Source organism: Leucoraja erinacea, chromosome 16 (genome assembly GCF_028641065.1).
Source record: "Leucoraja erinacea ecotype New England chromosome 16, Leri_hhj_1, whole genome shotgun sequence".
In the NCBI taxonomy this organism is placed as follows: domain Eukaryota; kingdom Metazoa; phylum Chordata; class Chondrichthyes; order Rajiformes; family Rajidae; genus Leucoraja; species Leucoraja erinaceus.
The window spans coordinates 22,277,693-22,300,957 of record NC_073392.1 but is presented as its reverse complement, the minus strand read 5'-3'; the positions used below and the strand labels follow the sequence as shown (position 1 = coordinate 22,300,957).

Genomic DNA, 23,265 nt, shown 5'->3' with positions numbered 1-23,265 from the left:
CCACTCTGTGTCAGAGGTAAAATGCAACTTCAGCCAGTCTGAGTACATCATCATATTCTAACTCATCTTCTATCCATTTCACTACTGTCATCAGTGTGTCCAAGTCCAGGTGGTTTTATTTTTGTTTAAGAGTCTTTTAGATGAACGTTTATCAAATGTCTTTGAGGTACTGGAGACACCAAACATTCGCAGACACCCCCTTATCTATCATTGTCATGAGTCTGGCCTTCAAAAAAAATACAAATGTGTTAAATGTGTCTTTATAAATGCAGATTGGTCCTATGCATTTGTCCAAATGGCCAGTCACTCTAAATAACATTCTCACATACTAAAAGATACTGGAAGTAGCTGGTAATTAATACTTGCAAAATACTTAATTAAACAATTGTTTAAGAAGAAACTGCAGATGCTGGAAAATCGAAGGTAGACAAAAGTGCTGGACAAACTCAGCGGGTGCGGCAGCATCTATGGAGCGAAGGTGAGGTCGCATTTGGAGTATTCTGCTCAGTTTTGAACACCCTGTCACAGGAAGGATGTTGTCAAGCTGGAAAGAGTGCAGAGATTTACGAGGATGTTTTTAGGACTTAAGGGACTGAGCTATAGGGAGAGGTTGCAGAAGCTAGGACTTTATTCCTTGGAACACAGGATGATGAGAGGTGATCACATAGAGGTGTATGATCACGAGGGTGACAGGGTACATGCACTTTATTCCAGATTAGAGGAATCAAGAACCAGGGGGCACAGGTGTAAGTGAAAGAATTAATAGCAACCTGAGGGGCAACATTTTCACAGATGGTGATGGATAAATGGAACAAGTTGGTTGAGCCAGATATATAACAACATTTAAAGGCATGTGGACAGGTAGATTTATTACCCAACAACACCAACTCATTAACATATGCATGAATATGTATGAATACATTACAATGGGGCATTTTGGTTGGCATCAGCAAGTTGGGCTAAAGGACATGTTTCGGTGCTGTATGACTCTAAGACTATGGTGCTTTAAGGATGTTCATCTAGCTTGGCCTTTCTCTGTGCTTGCTGTGCTTGCTGACCTAACTGGCTCTGAGTTAGACAATGAGTTGATGATGAGATTTAACCTTGCTTTCAGATCCTGTGTTCTAGACCCACCAGCCCTTGAACAATCCCCCTCCCCCAAGGAATTTCTGCTTCTCTGGCCATGGCCTCCTATTCACAACATATAGCTGAACTCTGGACCTAAACTCAGGACCTCTATCACCTGTACCTTTGAGACTCTTTCGTACTTCAAGGATTTTCTTGAAAGACTAACCAATCTGTCCAGGCATTTGCTCGTTTGCCTCAGTAATGCCTTTGTGAAATGCCCTGAGGTATCATGCAATATTAAAGGCACTTTATTAAAAATGAGGATGCAGCTCTGTGTTACTTCTTTATGTTGGCCCTCTCAGTGTTATAGTCCTGTTACTGAGCACGATGGGATCTCACTAGGCTCCCATCCACAGTGCGGCCCTTGACAATAAATATTGAAGACTGTTGTATTTCTCTTTGCTTATCCAGCAGAAAGTGCCACTGTGGGTCTGAATCATTTGTTGTTTTTTCCTGATTTGAGATGATAAAATGTAATCAATCATTTGCATTCTATACAAATGAGGAGAAAGAGAATTCTGCTATCTGTGAGCCAGGGAGTGGTGCCCCCTCCCTGGAGGTCCTGATGAAAGGCTGCAAACGCTCCTTTATCTGTGGAGTTTGCCAAATATTCTGGGATCCTGCTATGCACACAGTGGTTTAGTTTAGAGAAAAGGCATTGATAACAGGCCCATGCTGAACATTGATCACCTGTTACCTCCGTTCTTACAATTACAACTATGCCAACACCTCCCGAGGCCACAAGAGGGACTGACAGATTACTTGTGCCTTCTCACATGGTTTTCCAAGTTTTGGAAGTCTTTCTGCCTGATCTCTCACCCGGTAGAGGGAGACCAATCAACAGAGTGAGGGCCAGAATGGGTGCAATCAAATGTGTGGCGTTGGCTGCTTCCTGGGTGGCAGAAGGTGTCGGGGTGGAGGGGTGGAGACACCATAAATCCTTATGGATGAGCACCCGCATCAGTGGTAACAAGGAGGTAAAACATCTTCCAGCTGCTGGGAGCAGCTGCACGAGTCTGGGAAGGTGGGGGAAAGGGAGGTCTATTGCTTAACAAAATGGGTAGGAAGGAACTGCTTTTATACCAATGATAGACACAAAGTGTTGGAGTAATTCAGCGGGTTAGGCAGCATTTCTGGAGAAAAATATGGGGGACGTTTCGGGTCGGAACTCTTCTTCAGACAGTCTGAAGAAGGTTTCCGATCCGAAATGTCACCCGGCTTTTTTCACCAAGAGATGCCGTCTGACCCGCTGAGTTACTTCAGCACTTTGTGTTTATCTTTGGTATAAACCAACATCTGCAGTTCCTTCCAAAACATTTTGTTAAGCAATAGTCCTCCCTTTCCCCACCCTTTCTATTGTTTAACACGTTGCCCTGAGGTTCCAGTCACTCCACCGATCTGTACCTTCAGGGATTGGTAAATCTCTCAGAGCTGTACCGCACATTCCATGGTCCGACATGGAGTGTCCTGAACTTCCATAGAAACTGTTGCAATAGAGTAACATTCTAGCTCAGATTGGAGATAGAATGGGAGGACCATGGGGTAGTAATATTGGGGTATAACCTTTCTTATACTCAGAGGTGCAGTGGGAAACAGATTTTGCACATCAGTTCATGTTATCATGTTTGCCTCATTACAAATATTGACAAAACATGACCTACATTAACTAACACGAGTCAAAACCTACCAATTCACCCTATGGTGAATTGCCCTCCGAAGCTTCTGAACCTACGGTCATTTACCAGTGGTCAGCGTCTGATATAATACAGTATAAAAACAGTTCCTATGCCCCATCACACCCAATCAACCCATGTACCAAAAGAGTATTTTATAGTCTTTTAATATTTTTTTTTTAACCCAAAATATGGGAATTAAGAACCAGAGGACATAGGTATAAGGTGAAAGGGGAAAGATTTATCAAGAACCAGCGGGGCATCTTTTTCACACGAAGGGTGGTAGCTATTTCAAATGAGCTGCCAGAAGAAGTAGTTGTTGTAGGTACTATAACAACGTTTAAAAGACATTTGGACAGGTATAAGGTTTAGATGGTATGGGTCAAATGCGGGCAGGTGGGACTAGCATCGATGGGGGGTGGGGGTGGGATGGCCCAGCGCTCTGCACGGGAGAGGTGTAGTTCAGGGTTCCACCTGACCGGGGGAACTGCACTAATGCTCTCCTCTCCATTTTCTCCAGGTGGCCAACCTACTGCGCCTGTTCCAGATCCCCCAGATCAGCTACGCCTCCACCAGCGCCAAGCTGAGTGACAAGACTCGCTACGACTACTTTGCCCGGACCGTACCTCCAGACTTCTACCAGGCCAAAGCAATGTCAGACATCCTGCGCTTCTTCAACTGGACCTATGTCTCCACCGTGGCCTCTGAAGGCGACTACGGCGAGACTGGCATCGAGGCCTTCGAGCAGGAGGCTCGCTCTAGGAACATCTGCATCGCCACCTCCGAGAAGGTCGGCCGCTCGATGAACCAGTGGACATATGACGGCGTCATCAAGGCCCTGATGCAGAAGCCCAATGCCAAGGTGGTGGTCCTATTCACCAAGAGCGAGGACGCTCGGGAGTTGCTGGCCGCCGCTCACAGGCTGAATGTATCCTACCTGTGGGTGGCCAGTGATGGGTGGGGAGCACTGGAAAATGTGGTCAAAGGCAATGAGGAGGCAGCCAAGGGAGCCATCACCATCGAGCTGGCAGCTTACCCCATCAAAGAGTTTGCAACTTACTTTGTCAACCTCAACCCTTATAATAACAGCAGGAATTCCTGGTTCAGGGAGTTCTGGGAACAGAAGTTCCACTGCAGCTTAAGAACGGTGGCCTGCGGAACAAACTCATTGAAAAAGGTGAAGTTTGAGCAGGAGTCGAAGATCATGTTTGTACTAAATGCGGTGTACGCCATGGCTCATGGTCTACACAACATGCAGCGGGCACTATGCCCCAACACCACTAGCATCTGCGATAAGATGAGGCCCATGAATGGGAAGAGATTTTACAAGGATTACATCATCAAGGTCCATTTTGATGGTAAATGGCTTTTGCAAAATGAAGAGCTTGCGTCGGCATGGCCCCTTCATTGTGCCTCAGGGATGCTTCGTGGCCATGCTGCACATCCTTTTTTGAAGCGTGGCAGTGCAGGAAACACAGCACCCATTTCACACACAACAAGCAACCACAAAAGATAAATGACCACCCTGTTTTAGTGCTGTTGAGATATAAATATTGGGTTAGCTATTGGTGAAGTCTCCCTTCCTCTCATGAATAGTGCTATGGGATCTTCTTCACCCTCAGGAGAGAGAGAAGAGGGCCATGCTGCAATATTCACCCTTGTCTATGCGGCACTCCCACAGTACCACACTTTACTCAACATCTCCGACCTCGGCTGCTCCCGTTGGCTAAACCAGCGAGTCTCACATGCCAAATGTGAGGTTAGCTTTATCCAGACAGTGCTTTCACTGCTCTGAAAGGCTGAAGGGGAAGTGCAATAGAAACCCGACCAGGAAGAGTAATGGTTGTAGCAGGGATATTCCAGCAGACCACGTAGTTCATGCAATGCTCACTGGGATGAGAGCCATGTGGGGCGGACCACATGGAAAAGCGCGGATGTTTGCAGAGTGAGCCGCTGATTTGTGGCTACAACAAATTGCCTCCAAGTCTCTGGAGCGCTGGCCCTATCTGATCACTATTCCATATAACCTCCTGAACATTGTACTGCAGTTACAGTCCTACTGTACAGCCCACACCATCCAGCCTCACTCAGGAAGTGTCTGCATTGGGAAGGGGGTCTCTTGCCTGAAAAAAATGAAGACAGCACCAATCAAAGTAATTGGCTGAGGCTGTAGGGTTTCAAAGGCTGGTTGTAGGGAGGACAAGGGGGTGTAATTCCCTCTGGGAGAGGTAAAATGGAAGCAAGGACTGTATCAGTCCAACCATCCTCAAACCAACTTGCACCCCTAATAACACCTCCACAACGGAACACTACCGACCACCTCTTGACTGTTTGTTTTTAAATGTGTTTTTGCACGATTGCCTTGTTTTTTTGTGCAGTCTTTTTTTTCTATTTTATTGTCTTGTAGGTTTTTATGAGTGATTTGTGTATAATTTATGGTTTGTGTATATCTGAGTACGTATGTGTGTGCTGCTGATGCTGCTGCAAGCAAGACTTTCATTGTGCCTGTACCTCATCGTACTTGTTCATACGACAATAAACTTGACTTAATCAATATTTGTCCTCATCTGATATCGTTCCCCCACTAACTAATCCCAAATTCCTGCTGATTCTCTTCTCTCCCCCCCACCCCCTGCAGCTCCTTTCAGGCCTCAGGACACCCACAGTGAGGTCCGATTTGACACGTACGGGGACGGAATCGGCCGGTACAACATCTTTAACTTCAAGCGCAAAGGCGGCAGATACGTCTACCAAAAGGTGGGCTACTGGGGTGAAAGGCTGACTCTGAACACCAGCTTGATCCCCTGGGCCGTCTCGCCCACCCCCACGTCCCAATGCAGCGACCCTTGCGCCAAGAACGAAGCGAAGAGCATGCAGCCCGGCGACGTCTGCTGCTGGCTCTGCACCCCCTGCCACCCTCACGAGTTCCTCCGGGATGAGTTCACCTGCGCGGACTGCGGACCGGGCCGGTGGCCCACCCACGACCTCGCCGCCTGCTACGACCTGCCCGAGGAGTACATCAAGTGGGAAGACGCGTGGGCCATCGGGCCGCTTACCGTCTCTTGCCTGGGCTTCATCTCCACGCTGGCCGTGTTCGGGATCTTCATCAAGAACAACGACACGCCGGTGGTGAAGGCCTCGGGGCGGGAACTGAGTTACATCCTGCTCGTCGGGGTCCTCATGTGCTACAGCATGACCCTGGTCTTCATTGCCAAGCCGTCCACCGCGGTGTGCACCCTGCGCCGCTTGGGGCTCGGCTCCTCCTTCGCCGTCTGCTACTCGGCCCTGCTCACTAAGACTAACCGCATCGCCAGGATCTTCAACGGGGTCAAGGACGGGACGCAGAGGCCCCGGTGCATCAACCCTACCTCCCAGGTGGCAATCTGCCTGGCCCTCATCTCCTGCCAGTTGCTCGTGGTCGCCGTGTGGCTGGTGCTAGAAGTGCCGGGCACCAGGAAGGAGACCACTCCCGAGAAGCGAGACGTCGTGACCCTGAAGTGCAACGCCAAGGAGTCCAGCATGTTGACCTCCCTTACCTACACCGTCGTCCTCATTGTCCTTTGCACCGTGTACGCGTTCAAAACCAGGAAGTGCCCCGAGAACTTCAATGAGGCCAAGTTTATCGGGTTCACCATGTACACCACCTGCATCATCTGGCTGGCCTTCCTGCCCATCTTTTATGTCACCTCCAGCGATTATCGGGTAAGCTGCCCTCCCCTTGTGACTGAGAGCAAAGATAAACCTACCCCAACTCCCATTTACTGACCCCGAGTCACTAGGCAAGTGCTCAAAAATACAGCCAATTCTCTTCCAAGGGCATTAGGGTCTAAGGAAAAGGAGCACTCATCGTTCAGATTTGTTAATCTGAATCTAATGAAATTCCCTGTTCATTGAAACTCACAGTAAACAGTAACGGCAAATAGAATGTTGAGTACAGAACAAATCATGCAGCCCGTTTTACTTATTCCACTATTAAATACAGCTGATCTTTTACCTCAGCAATGTAGGTTGTGCAAAAGAGAAAGAAAAAACAGCTACAGAGAAAGTGCAGATAAAAATAAGTGCAAGGCTGCAATGAGGTGGTATCGGAGAAGGTTTGGATTGCACTGCCTGAGGAGGTGGTGGAGGCAGAGATAGTTATAATATTTTAAAACTATCTGGATGAGCACTTGAATTGCCAAGGCATGGAAGGCTGTGGACTAAGTGCTGGTAAATGCGATTGGTATGGATGGGTATTTGATGGTTGGCATAGACAGGATGGGCCAAATGGTTTGTTTCTGTGTTATATGACTCTAGGGAGTTTTCACGACAGTCGGGTTACGACCCATGACCCGTACTGTTGCTACGCTACTCCAAATGGATTACACGCGATGTACTGCAGGTAGGCACTTACCATCGTTTCCAGCGTAGCGGGCCCGTTAAAACCCGCTGAAATTGATTTAAAAAAACGAGAGCTGAAGGGACAACAACAGCCAAAGTGGCGGTTTTTAACAGGTAGGAAAGTACGCGTTTCTAGCATTAATAACATATACCGGAAGTGACGGATGTCTTCCAGTTGGATTTAGTGGCTCCGTGCGTCGAGCCCTATGACCCAGTGATCTTTCGTGCAACCCCCCTATAACACCACACTCCCTATGATTCATTGCCTGATCAATTTCTCCTTCCCTCCCCCATCACCCCAGCATGATTCCTTTTGTTTCCCTGTTTTCTGTGTGATGGTCAGCATATTCCCAGCAAAGCTATGAAGTCAAAGACATTGACAAGATGCAACTTTTCAATGCTGTCATTGCCTTTGGCAAGTCGGTAAATGTGGAGCTAACTAGTTCCTTTATGCCTGAACAATATAATGTACAGCTGTAGTCCCTGTACAATAAATATCATGTACGTTTGGCTCCATCTACTATGGTTGCCTTACATTGAGTCCTGTCGGAAACACTACCATGTAAAATCAGCTTGGATATTTCCGATTCCAAACAATCATTCTTCTTCAATCTGATACTTTTATGTTTGCTGAAAATGCTGGAAACAGTCAACAGATCTTCGTCCTAAAACATGAACTCTAGTTTCTCTCTCCAGTGATGCTGGGTGTGTTTAGCAGCTTGTTTTTATTTTAGATTTCTGGCATCTGCAGCTTTTGATGCTCAGTCAGATTTGCCAGCAGATTAAGTATTAATTTTGAATGTAGCAAACAGGAAGTTCTCATGCTTCCCCATGCTGCTAGGTCTCTCTGCTTGTGCTTCACATTGAAAGAAGTGAAAGCTCACATTTGTGTTCTATTTTAACTGGTCTTTGAATGAGGAGTTGTTGCCTGGCTGGCCATAGAGCCATATAGTATGGAAACACGCTCTTTGGCCCAAATTTCCCACATAGACCAACATGTCCCATCTACAGGTCCCCTCTACACTTGTCCCACCTGCTTGCGTTTAACCCATATCCCTCTAAACCTGTCCTATCAAGGTACCCGATGTTCTTAGATCATTCACAGCTGTCTGGGAAGTGGCGATGGCCCTGATGGGACAGGCCAAGGAAAAGCTTAAACTGTAAACACTCCTGGAGTCACAGACAGGTCACGTTGAACCACTTTCGCATCCTCAGATAGACATGACTTGCTTGAGAAGAGCAGGCATTGACATTTTGACATTGACATGGTGATTGTTCTAGTCTCTTTGCACAGACCCTGGATCTAAATAAAAACATGAAATAAAAGACCAGGTAGACCCGATGGTGGTGTTGGATGGGATAAACAGTGAGAACAGTTTGTTTGCCTTTGGGAATGGGACAGAGATTTTTCTTAATCGTGCAATTCCTGTTATCAATCAGTGGCTATTAATGGGCACTAATGCTTGTTAGAGTCTGACACTGTCCCCTCTCCCCTCACAGGTTCAGACAACTACCATGTGCATCTCTGTCAGTCTGAGTGGCTCCGTCGTGTTAGGCTGCCTGTTTGCCCCCAAGATCCACATCATTCTCTTCCAGCCCCAGAAAAACGTGGTGACTCACCGCGTGGCCACCAGCCGCTTCAGCGTGAGTGGCTCGGGGACAGTCCACTCTCACGGTGAGTATCTCCCTCTTCCAAAATGCCCCATCGCCGATTTCTGCCACAAAAAAGCGAGGGTGTGAGCAGCACGCCATTAGCCCCTCTGCGCCAATTTTTGGCACGTAAAAACACACATGTGATGAAATGTGTCTCTTTTCCCCTGTAACAGCTCACCCACCATATCCAATGATGGCAAAGCACAACGTGCTGGAGGAACTCAGCAGATCAGGCAGCATCTGTGGAGGGACTGGACAGGTGATATTTCAAGTTGGGACCCTTCCTCAGTCTGAAGGACTCCCATGCATAGATGCTGCTTGACCTTCTAGGTTCCTCCAGCATTTTGAGTTTTGCCCAAAATTCTAGCATTTGCAGTTCCTTTTGTCCGCGCCAAATGACAGGCTGGTTAAATGGGGGTGGATTGTAAGTATCTTTTATGCTGTTCTAATGAATGAAGGTGGGTACGTCAGCTACAGTATCACTGCCCATTGTGCCCTTGGATCTGGCCCTGCTGAACGCAGGCTGCATCTAACCCCTGAAACATCAACATGGAGTCACGCTTGTCAACATTTCTCTTTCCAGTTTCCGCTGTGCACTACGTGCCGACTGTGTGTAACGGGCGAGAGATCGTGGACTCCACCACATCATCGTTATGAGGATTGGAATCAGCCCTCGTTCTCCACTGTTCCACTTTCTTCAACCCCTCCTGCCTAACTCCGTACCCCTTCTCCATTCCACCTCTCCAGTCACCCCCCCCCCCCCCCCCCCCCCCTTCCCCTCCAACTCTTCCAGACCAGGGTACAAAATATATGTGACATGTATAAAAGGTTTTTAATAAGTAGATCATGTGTGAGTTAGTAAGTGTTGATGTAATTAATGTAAATAAAGTGTTTTTTTTTATAAATAGTCACTGGCAATGACTTCTAGTTTTGTGGAAATCAGTGAAGTCATTAAGATAAAGTGGTGTCGAGAAGATACCAGTGAACGAAACTGGCAGCTAATGGTTCACAGTGACTCGATGATATCAAGTGTCATTATATGTACGTTGCTCTAACTAGCCCCTGCTCCGTCCCATAACTGGCTGCCCATGTGCTCAGCCCTGTAGTTACTCAACTTCCCAGGTTATCTACCTCTCCTTGAGGCTTCCAGGGCTACTGCTGGTAGCAAACAAGGAGTCGGGAAATCTGCTCAGGGTGATCCCATTCCATTATCATCTGGAGGGACTGTAGGATCTTGCACACGTTGCAGTGAAGGATGTTATTCCATAGGGTGGGTGGGAGAACTGTGTGTGTGGGGGGAGCGGTTAGAATATATTTTAATCAGCGTGTTCTAGAGTGCACTGGGAGAAGAATAGTGGAAGTGGGACCAGTTGTATTTTCAACAAGGAATTTACTAATTAATTGAAAATGAAACAATTGAGTGGATGGTTAACAAACACACTGTGGGCCAAACGGCTCCTTGTACTGTAAAATGATGTGATTTCATGAGTGCTTCCTTTGACCAGATTTATTTGGAGGTAAACCAGCATCTGAGTGTCCTGGCAGCGCCTGATGAATTTTCCAGAGACTCTTAGATTCCAGCTTCATTCTGCATCAGCCAAATAATTAATTGGGACATGTGACCACTTGCTTGTGAATAATGACATAGTTTATACTCCTGTCCCAGAGGCAGGAATGGTCTGTTAAATGTGTTTGAGCAGTTGTGTTCCGGTTTCCACGGACATATCTGTTAGGCACATAATAAGCCCTCCAACAAATTGAAAAATTCCCTCAGGACGTCCCTTGAATGGGTGGAAAGACATGAAAGCTGGTCCAGATAGATGAATGCATGCAAAGGCAACAAAAACCCTAGAGACACTGAGGGGAGGGCAGGGGTGTTGGAACGATAGGATCTATTGATTATACAACACAGGAAAAAGTGGCCAAATGGCCTCCTCTACTGTATATTGGTTCAAGTGGAGCAAGAACTAAGGGAAGGCGGTAAGATAATAGAGCTTTGGAGCTCAGATGTCTACGATAGTAGTGCAGGGGGACGCGTTCATCTAATGATTTAGACTAAGGTAGCTCACACAGAATTTTTTTCTGCCATGCAGTTTTGGTTTTATTGGATGAACGAAGCTCCCAAGAGATCTGAGATTTATTGGGATCCTGATGACTGTCTGGTTGGCCTGCGAGATCCTTGTTACCGCTGCAGGGCAGCCGTTTATTAAACTGTGATGTAATGTACGTAATTTTATATATACATTGTTAGCATTAAATTATTGTTCTTTGATGTTCGTTTGACGCAGCATAAAACTGCAAAAACTTTTCCAACCAGGCCCAGGAGAAAGTGAATTGTTCCAAGTTGAAAAAGTCAGGAGGGTGTGGGTCGTGGAGGATATTGGTCCTGGCTCTAGAGGCCAGGGAGATCGGACACATCAGGATTAGCAAGGAATCAATGGGATCAGGGACGCAACGCATACAGGAGTGAACAGGGACACCTGTGGAATCAAGGGAATGATAAACTTAAGAATGGACAGGAAGATCAAAAGGAATCAGGAGTACAGGGAGATCTAGGGATAAATGACAGAATAAACAGTGGACTGGATATGAGATTGAGGGGTCAGGGATAAACACTTGGCTGGAAGATCAAAGATCTCTACAAAATTGTATTGAATATACAACCTCCAAAATAAGCCAGAGACATACAGCAAGCATATAGGCCCTTCGGCCCAATTTTCCCATGATGATCAAGGTGACCCTGTCACCTGCCCGTATTGGGCCCATATTCCTCTAAATCTTTCCTATCCACATACCTGACCAAATGCCTTTTAAATGTTGTTACAGTCCCTGCCTCAAGTATCTCCTCTGGCATCCGATCCCACTTATCCACTTCCCTATCTTCCTGTTCCTACCCCCACTAGCATGTGAACATGGCACTGGGAGTAATCCAGAGATCACTATCAAGGAGGTCCTGCTTTTTAATCTTTTACCTAACTTCCTATATTCATTTTGCAGGATCTTCCCTTTTCCGACCCATGTCATTTGTACCAACATGCACATCAACTTCTGACTGCTCACGCTCCTCCTTGAGAATGTTGTGCCACCTCTCCAAGACATCCTGGGCCTGGCACTAGGGAAGCAACACACCATCCTGGAGTCTTGTTTGCTGCCACACAATCTCCTGTCTGTCCCTCTAACTGAAGAGTATCCTAACAGTATGGCTCTGCCTGACAGTTTTAACAAGCATTCAGAGAAAGTACAATTTGCTAATCTAGTAACAGTAAATGATCTCACTTTTCTTTATCCTCTTGGCCTGCTTGAGGGAAAAAGACAGTTAGAAATATAACTGTAACCAGAATGATAAATCAAAATGTTCTCATTGGTTGCATCAACAAAACATTCATTTGCATCAAGAAGATGAAAGTCATTGTGATGAGGGGAACAATTAAGGCAGTAAAGATGTTGATAAAATGTATTACTAGGATGGCTAAAGAGTAGGGACATTTTATTTGTAAGAAAGTGCTGGAATCAGGGGCATCTCCGTGGCTAGCTGTCTGCGACGAAGGATGCATTTCTAGCAGCTCACTTCCTTATTTTGGAATTTACTAAATTTCAATATGAAATAAATACTCATTTTATGTCCTGCAAAAGTTAACAAATAGCAATGATTGGAATAACTGGCTGATTGATCTGATCTTAGTGATATTGGTGAATGGAAGAATGTCGATTGGAGCATTAGAGGATTTACTGCTCTTTAAACAGTGTCAGAACACCACTGTTATGAATATATATCAAACATTCACCTAATAGTCTTGAAGGAGGTAAATGGGGCTACTTTGCGGGACAGGATCCCTGTAGAACTTTTGCTTCCGAGTCAGTTGTTTGTGTTCAAGTACCACTCAATCACTTGAACATACAATCTAGAATGCTGTGAGTGGAGGGTGGAGGGAACGATCACATATATTAGTGTACCAGGTCATATATTGGTCATTTATCTCACTGCTGTTTTACCTGCTCTTATGTAAGTCCACCTTGCAACAGCCACCCACATTTACACGACCCCCTCCCCCACACCCCGCTCCACCATGTTCTGGCAAATGCTTTGGAATGTAATAAGGCAGTGAAAGGATTTTATGGATCTAGGCTCTCTCCCTCAGCACTCGTGAACATTTTTTGGAATGAGGGTGGAATCCACAGAGCAGAGGATTTTGTGAAGCAAGGCGTGGATATATGGGAAGGCCAGGAATGTCAGAAATCCCAGGATGATCTGGTAAATCTGGAACATTCAATTCACTGAGAAATTATATGACATTACGAGCATTAAGGTAGTTAAGGAGGTAAAAAGTAAAATGAGTTAAGTCAAAGCTCGACAGAAATACTGACTCCTGGTAAATGAGAAAGGGATGCCAAGCAAATCAGAACATTAGGATTACCTAATATATCATTGGACCATGTGTTTACAAAAGGAGGCAGTGAGATCCTAGTGAGTCCAGAATAGTTCAGAAAGACTGCTAATGCATCATGCTCCAGACTCAGTGGAACATTTCTGACAAAGATTTCAACAAGGCATAAAGTTTATTTGAACCTGTACTCATTCAGCGCTGAATGTTATATTGGAGAATGTAGTGTGATTTTTTTTAATGAATTCATATTTTGTAGATATTTCAAACTTTACAAAACTGAATAAAAACTAGACTGTGGACCTCTTGGAGCCTCATTTGTTTTTATATGTGCATACACAAAATACAATCAGTTAAATTAGGGCTACCTGAATCAAGGGATATGGGGATAAGGCAGGAATGGGGTACTGATTGTGGATGATCAGCCATGATCACATGGAACGGCAATGCTGGCACGAAGGGCCGAATAGCCTACTCCTGCTATTATCTATGATCTAATTTTTGAGGAATTAGTAACAAGACTTAGAATTGGACATTTGAAAATATTATTAGAAGAGATTATTCACAAAGAGGAGCCCATGGGCACTCAGAGATAAGCTTGCAACAGTAATTGATTGAATGGCAGGAGAAAGATGTGGGGAATGTGATTGGATCGACAAGATGCGACAGATTGATACTGCCTAAAGCCCAGTACAGCATATTTATCTGCAATCTCAATGAACAAATAAAGAGTTCTACTTCTAAGTTTGCCAATAATGCAGTTAGGAGGGGCTGCATGTTGAAAGACGAGTTGTCAATGAACCTTGACAGATTTTGTGGGTCAGAAAATGGAGTTCAATTTTGAAAGCATGGGTTATCTCACCTTGGATCAAGAAAGATGATGTAGTGGGTAATTTGCAACCCCGGTTCTCCCTTTATTCCCACTTGAGTAAAAGGCTACTCCTCTTTTCAAGATTCCTTTCAGACATGTTCTTTTCCACAGATGTCCTTTGGCTTCTAAATTTCTCATAATGGCAGCTGATCCCTTTAAGTGGTTACCAAATTGCCTGGAGGTATTTCACTTTCTTGGCCAATGCTGGGAGTACTCAATTAGAAATTACACCCAACCCACATAAAGTTATTGGACAAAGTATTGGTATTGGTTTATTATTGGCTGAGATACGTGGACAACTTTGTTTTGTCCACTAACCAGGCAAACCATAAGTTTATTAGGAGGGGCAAACGAGAAAAGAAACAATGCAGAATATATTGTTACAGCTACGGAGAAAGTGCACATAAATAAATGTTATAAATATGACAAGATACCTCTGGTGGTACGTGCTTCAAGCTTTTGTATCTTCTGCCCAACAGGAGAGCAGATAGAATGACTGGGTGTGAATGGTTCTTGATTTTTGTTAGTAGCATTAAGTATGGAGTCGGGGTGGGAGATTGCAACCTTCACGTGGTCCGCCCTGTTTCGACAAATGCAATCAACCCGGTGTGCACAATCAAATAAGATCAAATAGAACAAGTTGTCCTACAACCTTAGGTGTGCACACCATACGTAAGAAGTATGGAGTTGACAGAGGAAAGCGTGTGTGCGTGATGCATTCATAATTTTCTGCAATTTCAAGTGGTCTTGGGCAAAACAGTTGCACTACCGAGCTATGGTGCATCAGGTAGGATACTTTCAATGGTATATGTGCAGGATTTGTTTAGTCATTGGAAACATGCCTTAGCATTTTGATGAAATCCAAGTGTCGGAGTGTTTCCTTGGAAATAGCCAATAATTGCATGTGGGAAGCTGCCAATTCCCTTTGATTTAACTCTGTGGTGTCCCGATCTGACACCACATTGATCAGGGAGGGGGTCCAAACATTTTGCTGCAGTTTAGTTGAACATTAATTGGGCACTTGGAATGACTGGAAAATCCAAGGTGCAGGATGCAGTGTAGCAAGTCACAGAACAACTTTAGGAAGTCAGCCCCGAAGAACACAGATCTGGACATTAATAGGCAGGTACACAAATATCAGGAATTGCTGGAGATACTCAGCAAGACAGGGATCCTCATTGGGTGAAAATCAGAGATGATTTGGGTTATAGAACAGTACAGGAATGGGCTCTTCTGCCCACACTATTTGTGCCAAAATAAACTAATCTCTTCTGCCTGCACACGATCATTATCCCTCCATTCACTGTACTGTATATCCAAGTGCCTATATAAAAGTATCTTAAACACCACTAATGTATGTGCCTACACCTCGCATCACGTTCGAGGCACTTACCATGCTTTGTGTAAAAAACTTTAATGATTAGCACGCAACAAAAAGCTTTTCACTGTACCTCGGTACATGTGACAATATACTAAACTGAAGTTTGCATGCCATTTACTACCTGTGCTTGGTACCTGCATCAGATTACATACCTTGCATGTGGGACCCTGTTTGTATGTGTGTATCAACATGTAGGTTGGGTTGCTGACTCCTGGGGCTTGGCAACTCAGTAATGGCTGCTGCAGATCCATAATTATCATGCTTAGTTAATGAATGACAACTTGGTAAGTTTTCAAAAAACATGTTGGTCCAAGGCAGTGTTGAAACTGAAGTCTAGTTTAGCAGGACCTATTGAGGGTAGGGAGTGGTGTGGAGACGATACAATGGCTGTTCACCTGTGCAGCTTGCCCTGGGAAACCAACAGGTCATTCAGAGCCGTGCTATTGGTCATGATGGCGTTCAGATGGCTAGCAATCAGATTCTATGACTTTATAAATCAACAGTTAATTTCTAACACTGCCTGGAGACTGGTTTCCTCAGTCAATGTTAAATACTGCAGTCATCCCGAGTAAAAAAAAAAAAGAAGACGCCATCCTTAGGCTTTGCATCCTTCAGCTTAATGTCAGATATGAAAATCAATTCCTGCATGGGTCGGGCAATGCATGGGTCGGGCAAAGCTGTCCACACATAGGGAGAGTCATTGACGACTGGAACAAATGTCAAACTGATTAAAATAATCAAACTGATTAAAATACATTGAGCCCAGCTTCTGTGATGTCAGCTAGAGTGTTAACATCTGTTCCCATAACAATGGGCAGACTACCTGACACCTGAACGTTGTGTTGGAGGTAGGGTAACACGCAGCAGTTTTGGGATGAGAATCCTCTACACCAGTAGTGGGGTCATGGAAGTAGAGGACCTACACTTCAGAGATAGACTGTTGAAACAGACACCATCATCCAATTGTCTCACAAAAGTAGCATTGCATACATGACAAACATACACCCAACACTGTGAATACACCATAATTTTATTTATAAAATAGGCACTCAAATGTCAGAAATCTCAAACATTATTTAATTATATCACAACTTTTTGCTACTTCACAATTGTTGTTTAGGTTATGTTTTTTTTCAGGGGTATTATACATATTCCATTCTTGGCCTCTTTTAGTCTCCACCACCGACCTAATCTGCGAAGATAGCACAAATTTTATTACATTTATTGCAGAGTTTTTAAACATGTTGAATCAGTAGTCAGGAATTCTAATAGAGCAGTATAGACTGCAAAGGATAGTTTGTGACATGCATTTGAAGTCTGCATTTAAACAAACAACTCCACTGCAAGAAGGTCTGCATTCCAGTCAATGCCAAATCTGATAACACAAGTGATTCACTCTACAAGCACATCTACCAACCAAACCTCTGGCCTGGGAAAACTGATCTTATCCCCATCTGCCACACTGGCACAATGTTTCTCAGGTCACCAAAAAGGAAGCATAGCCAACCAATAGCCTAGGAGCTAAAGTGCCACAACCAATTCATCCAAGATAGGGTGAACTAAACATCAAACCGACTTCTACGTCTTTGTAGGTCACAACAAGTGCATTTGAAAAGAGAAATGCTTAATTGGAGATACTTGCATTGTGGAGTATTGAGCCCAAGCAGTACAGAAGTAGAAATCCTCAAACAACCAAGACAGCAGAAAATCCAAATAAATCCACCATTTGCAGTATCCATTCCAATCACAACCTGCATTTACTAACACATCCAAAGGTCTTTGACACATCCTGGTAATGGCAGCTGTAAGTAATTTTCCAACGCAGATAAAATTACCAAAATAAATATTTAGAAAAGATCAAAGATCCAAACCAGCAACATGCAGTAATGAAAGTTTTACAGTAAATCCTCTCCTGCTCGGAAACAAAGCAATTATATCAGCTTCAGAAAATATTACCAGCGGTGACTGCAACATCCTACAGGGCGAGTAACAGAATCAGCTGCCACAGCATCGATAATTACTCTTTTTGTTCAATCAAGTATTGCAAGCAGCTTATGTGGATAACACGTGGCTTAAACTCTACTGAGCTATCCTATACTACTGGATGAGTTCAAAGTTATATGAACGGTATCACTCTCTGGCTGACTGGCACTTTTGTATGAATGTTACCCAATTTTAGCCCTTTCATACAACAGCTTTTGCTGGCATACAGATAATGGTATAACAGGTAAGGAAAAAGGACCAGTCATGTATCAGCCATGATCTCAGTGCAATTCAGGCTGAATGGCTTACTCCTACTTTTACCTTGTGGAAATGAAAAACATGAGGGAGAGAAGGGCCCGCTGACCTCTCAACATCCAGTCTACTTTGAGTGACAAGCCTCGATATCATTTAAAAGTTTGTACATTTGGAAATATTTTAATGGATAATGATCTGGAACAAATCAACACCAGACCTCTGAATAACCGAAAAGTGGTTCAATAAAGCATTCTGTGTTCTGAAACCAGCCCACAATACAAGAGAACAATGCACTGCACAATACACTGTTCTCCTAAAGCACTATATTATCTACCTTACTAGACAATATCCAAAACACACCAACCCGGATCTATCGGGAGAACTAGCTGGTCGGTTAGAGCATTGGCTTCATGGAAAGTAAGAGGGTGATGGCAGGAAGTTGTTTTTCAGACTGTGGACCTGTGACTAGTGCCCCAGGGAATCAGGGCTGAGCCCATTGCTGTTGGTGCTCATTATCAATGATTTAGATGAGAATATACAAGGCAAGATTAGTAGATTTGCAGATTACTCTTAACGTAATAGAGCAGGAAGATATTCATCAAAAATGACAGCAAGATCTTGATCAATTGGGCTGAGGAATGGTTAATGGAGTTTAATGCAGATAAGTGCAAAGTGTTGCATTTTGGGAAATCAAACTAGGGCAGGATGTTCTCAGTGAATGGCAGGACCCTGAGGAGTGTCGTGGAGCAGAGGGACCTAGGAATATATGTACATTGTCCCTTGAAAGTGGTGTCATAGGTAAATAGGGTGATCAAGAAACAATTTGAGTATTGTCTTCAGTTTTGGTCACATTGCTATTGGAAGAATCTTGTTAAGCTGAAAAGTACGCAGAGACGATTTACGATGATGTTGCCAGGACTTGATGGTCTTGACTATATGGGATAGTTGGGTAGGACTTTATCCCTTGGTGTGTCAGAGGCTGTGAGGTGATTTTTTATATATAGATAGGAAAGAACTGCAGGTTGCTGGTTTAAGTCAAAGGTAGACACAAAATGCTGGAGTAACTCAGTGGGACAAGCAGCATCTCTGGAGAGAAGGAAAGGATTTATCGGAGTCGCTGCCTCAAAAAGGCAGCCAGCATCATCAAAGACTCACACCATCCTAGCCACACACTCATTTCACCCCTACAATCGGAAAGAAGGTACAGGAGCCTGAAAACTCTAACGTCCAGGTTCAGGATCAGCTTCTTCCCTGCAGCTATCATGTTATTAAATACTACAACCTTACATAAGCTCTGAACTACAATAGACTATTATTATACTTATTGCACTGCTATTGTTTTTTTTTTTGTGTTTACGTATGTGCAAATGTGTATGTATATGTGTGTGTGTGTGTAAATGTATATATACACATTTAACTTTTTTTTCTCTTGTTTATTATATTGTTTACAGTGTACTATGTTTACATACTCTGTTGTGCTACAGCAAGTAAGAAATTCATTGTTCTATCTGGGACATATGACAATAAAACACTAGACTCTTGACGCTTCGGGTCGAGACCCTTCTTCTGTCTGAAGAAGGGTCTCAACCTGAAATGTCTGAGAAAAAAGTCAGACTCGAAAAGTCTGAAGAAGTGTCTCAACCCGAAACGTCACACATTCCTTCTCTCCAGAGATGCTGCTTGTCCCACTGAGTCACTCCAGCATTTTGTGTCTACGAGGGAAATATATATGGGTAATTGCACAGAGTCTTATGCTCAGAGTAGAGGAATTAAGAACCTGAGGACACAGGTTTAAGGTGAAAGATTTAATAAGAACTTGAGGGTAACATTTTCCACACAGAGTGTGGTGGGCAAATGGAATGAGCTGCCAGAGGAGGTGTTTGAAGCAGGTACTATAACAACATTTGGACGGTACATGAAAGGAAAGAAGGATATGGGGCCCAACACAGGCAGGCAGGACTAGTGTAGATGAGGCATCTTGGTCAACATGGGCAATTAGCTCCAAGGGGCCCGTTTCCATGCTGTATGACTGTCAGCGAGGGAAATGATACATACCGCAATATTTTTAACCTTCTATGCAACTTGTCTGGAGAAGCAATGATCTCATTAGTGGATGACCTGAGAATGAGTTACAAGAGATTGCTTTCGCTCATTACCTGTGCTCCTGTCCCACACCAGCCACTAAAAAATCACCAGAATTTGAAAATTTTAAACAGTTCACAAATCCAACCTATGAAAGAAGCAAAGAGGGAAAACAGGATTAGTTTCAACTTTGTAAATAATTCTTAATCTAGCTTGCAAGTCTCAATTTCCCCCAAAACCTGTTACGTTCACATCCCAGGTTATAAACTAGCTGCATGAGTTTGATGTTAGCCACCCTGAGCCAGGGCTGAAGTAAGTCTTGTGGTGTGGACCAAAAAGACAAACATAGGAACGTAGAAATCTCATCAAAAGCTCTATTCCCCACGCAATGCAGACCATTGAGATAGAAATGGCAATGCAAAAAGCACAACCCGACATCCAATAAATCATTTTCAACATTTTCCTCACACAAAAGAAATTCACAAGAATGCACAATATAATGTTCAACCAAAGCGACTCCAGACAGCTAAAATGCATTCAATCTCTTTGTCACCTCCCAATTTTGCATAGCCCGGATATTCCACCCCGAGTGGGATGAGCTGTCTGGCGTGGATCCCACTGGCCTGATGGTTTACCGACTGTTTATCTGTTGCCAAGTTATATTTTTGCCTTGGGGATCACGGCTAGTGTCTGTCTCTCTCTAGGAAGACAAAGGTATACTGGAAGGGAAAATAACAATGAATCTTTAAACACACATTCCTGAAATGTGCCAGTGGATTAAGGAGACATTAATTCCTGCTCTTTGGACTTCAGCTCTGCCCTTACTGCAGATAGGTTGCCTTGTCCCTCCAGTATTTTGCCCAGAGCACTGTCTCATGTTTCTTTCCCTCGTGCACTAATAAAAACATCCACTAGAAAACATTCATTGCTTAAACAGTAAACCAGAGATTTCAGTTCAGGCACAAGAAACTGCAGATACTGAAATTTGGAGAAATAAGTGAGCAGCTGGAGGAACTCAGCAGGCCAGCTTCTCTGAAGGGAAATGGACATTCAATGTTTTGTGTCCAGATCCTTCACCTAGAGATCATCTAGATCAGTGGTTCCCAACCTTTTTTTGGCCATGCCCCACCTAATCACCTCTAAAATCCTGATGCCCCCCCCCCCCCCATGTGGTGATATATAATTCTTATCATTTAAAAAGTGAACTCCGTTTCAGCTGAAGAAGCTTAAAACACCAATACCTTGGTTGTAATAACTACACAATAAAGATCTTTTTTACCCCCAAAAAATTATTTACTCAAAATAACATCTGAAACATAAACTACATATGTTTACCTGATGGAAAATCCTAAAAAATAAAAATCGAAAATTTGGACCCAGACCTCCTCAGTCGCGCTCAATTGCCCCCCTTAAAAATCAAATTGCCCCCCTGTGGGGCGTACGCCCCACGTTGGGAACCACTGATCTAGATATTTCAGTCAACAGGTGGCAATGGATTCATATCCGCACCACATTACAATGGTCTTTCTAGTGCAGAGGAGGCAATCTGCTTTCAGTGACGCCACATCCTATTGAAAGAGAAGTTAAATGCAAGAGCAGTCCGCAACTCTGACCAGAGGAAAACAGCTGATCGTAACTTCAGCGAATCAAAGGCTAAGAAGGTAACGAGACTGCAAACTTGGACAGCAGCTTCTCAACTAATTATCCATCTCAACTCATGTTGATGTTTTAAGGTCAGTTGACAGCAGGGATTCTCCAGCAATAACTTGAGCTGTATGCCTGAGCAGTACACCACTGGGGAATAGGCACTGAGAAGGCAATTAGCACCTTCTTCTAACGGGACTCATTCATACTGAAATAGTGCAAGTGAAACAGGTCATGAAAATGCAGTCTCAGAAGGGGGAGCAGTACCTGCTGGGTGTATTAAAAGTAAATTTAAGAAAGTTGTGGTGCTTCTCAAAAAAATATTCCTCTTTCTTTCCTTATCAGAGGAAACTAAAAAAATACTTTGGTGTCACATCATCTCCAGGAAGCCCTAAAACTTGTCCAAAAATTCAATAAGATCTTGGTTGATCAATGAGTGTATTCAACAGTCAGTTCTATATAACTCATAATTCCTCAATCTTTACAATTTGTAAAACATGATCGACCTTACATAAAATCAATGATTGACTCAGATTAAATTCAGCTTTTAAGTGAAAAGTTATTTCCTCTTAGATTATTTACTCTGGTCTCTTTGCTGACACTAGCCGTTAAACTAGCCTACAGTTCCCTGCCTTGTCCTCCTATTCAAACAAAGGAGTCACATTATGATATGCTCCTGGAAATAAAAAATTGAAAATTTCAAACAATGGGCTCACTGTCTCTGCAACCATTTCCTTTAAAAACCACGAGTGCAGGCTATTGGATCCCAGTGAATTGTCCACCTTTAACCCAGTGAATTTCTCTAATACTTTATCCCTTGTGATTGGGATTTTTCCAAGTTCCTTGGTTATTTGAAATGAGCCCTCCTGTTATCATTGGGGTATTTGCAGTGTCCTTTATGGTGTAGACTGATGAAAATACAGATTTAATACATTTTCCATGTCCGCTTCCAGCTATTAATTCACCAGCTTCGTTCTCTAGTGTTCCCACAGGTATTTTAGTTGTCATCCTCCTATTTATATCTATAGAAACCGTTACCGTTTTGATATTACACGCAATTTCTGTCTCAAAATCAATATTTTCCATTCTAGTTTTTTAGATTTTTTGCTTCTGGATCCTTAAAACATCTCAATCCTTGGGCCTATTATCAGCCCTTGTCACTTTGATTGCCTTACCCTTCAATTTAACATCCTTGACTTCCTTTCTTAACCACAGACTGTGCCTCTTTCTCATGGAATCCCTCTTTCTAACTTAGATAAACTCCTGCTGAGTGTCATAGCTATTTGAATATCTTCCGCTGTTCGTCTCCTGACCTGTCTCTTAGCTTATTTTCCCGTCCACTTTAGACAACTCATCCATCATACCCTCACAATTGCCTCCATTTAGGCTGAAGACATGGTTTTGGCCCTGTGGTGTTCATTACCGAACCATATTTGGAATTCCATTATAATGTGGTCACTAACTCCTCGGAGTTTTATTTAACTCTTATTAATCATTTCTCATTACTCGCGACCAAATCTAAAACAGCCTATTCTTGAGTAGGTTCAATCAGGGCTCATGTGAGGGTGGTTCAGGGGGTGCATCGTACCCAGGCCCAGAGTCCAAAAGGCGGCCCGGGAGCCAAAGGAGGGGGGCAGGAAATTTCCTGAAATCTCAGGAAATGTTTGCATATATTTTGTGAAGACTAGCATTCACATGAGTGAGTGTGTGTGTTAGTGGGAGGGTGAATTTTGTAAATGCACACTTAAAGCCATCAGATCAACAGAGTACAGACTTGGTGACCCGTTTCTAAATGTTTGTGTTAGCTTAACAATATGATTAACAATTCCAGCA

The 23,265-nt window shown here is 43.8% G+C and overlaps 2 protein-coding genes across 4 annotated transcripts in view; one reads left to right on the top strand and one right to left on the bottom strand.

The window, feature by feature from the left end:
* Positions 1-10,132, top strand: part of LOC129704599 (metabotropic glutamate receptor 2-like) — a 33,013-nt gene extending 22,881 nt beyond the window's left edge. For both annotated transcript variants that reach the window (XM_055647826.1, XM_055647827.1), the window contains exons 3-6: positions 3,322-4,159; positions 5,440-6,503; positions 8,682-8,856; positions 9,418-10,132. In XM_055647826.1, coding sequence (XP_055503801.1) covers positions 3,322-4,159; positions 5,440-6,503; positions 8,682-8,856; positions 9,418-9,491 — 2,151 coding nt within the window. In that variant the 3' untranslated portion in view covers positions 9,492-10,132. The remainder of the gene's footprint in view (positions 1-3,321; positions 4,160-5,439; positions 6,504-8,681; positions 8,857-9,417) is intronic.
* Positions 10,133-16,480: 6,348 nt separating this feature from the next.
* Positions 16,481-23,265, bottom strand: part of rrp9 (ribosomal RNA processing 9, U3 small nucleolar RNA binding protein) — a 30,959-nt gene continuing 24,174 nt past the window's right edge. For both annotated transcript variants that reach the window (XM_055647828.1, XM_055647830.1), the window contains exons 14-15: positions 19,863-19,936; positions 16,481-16,660 (exon numbers count right to left, since the gene is read on the bottom strand). In XM_055647828.1, the coding sequence (XP_055503803.1) occupies positions 16,585-16,660; positions 19,863-19,936 (150 nt within the window). In that variant the 3' untranslated portion in view covers positions 16,481-16,584. The remainder of the gene's footprint in view (positions 16,661-19,862; positions 19,937-23,265) is intronic.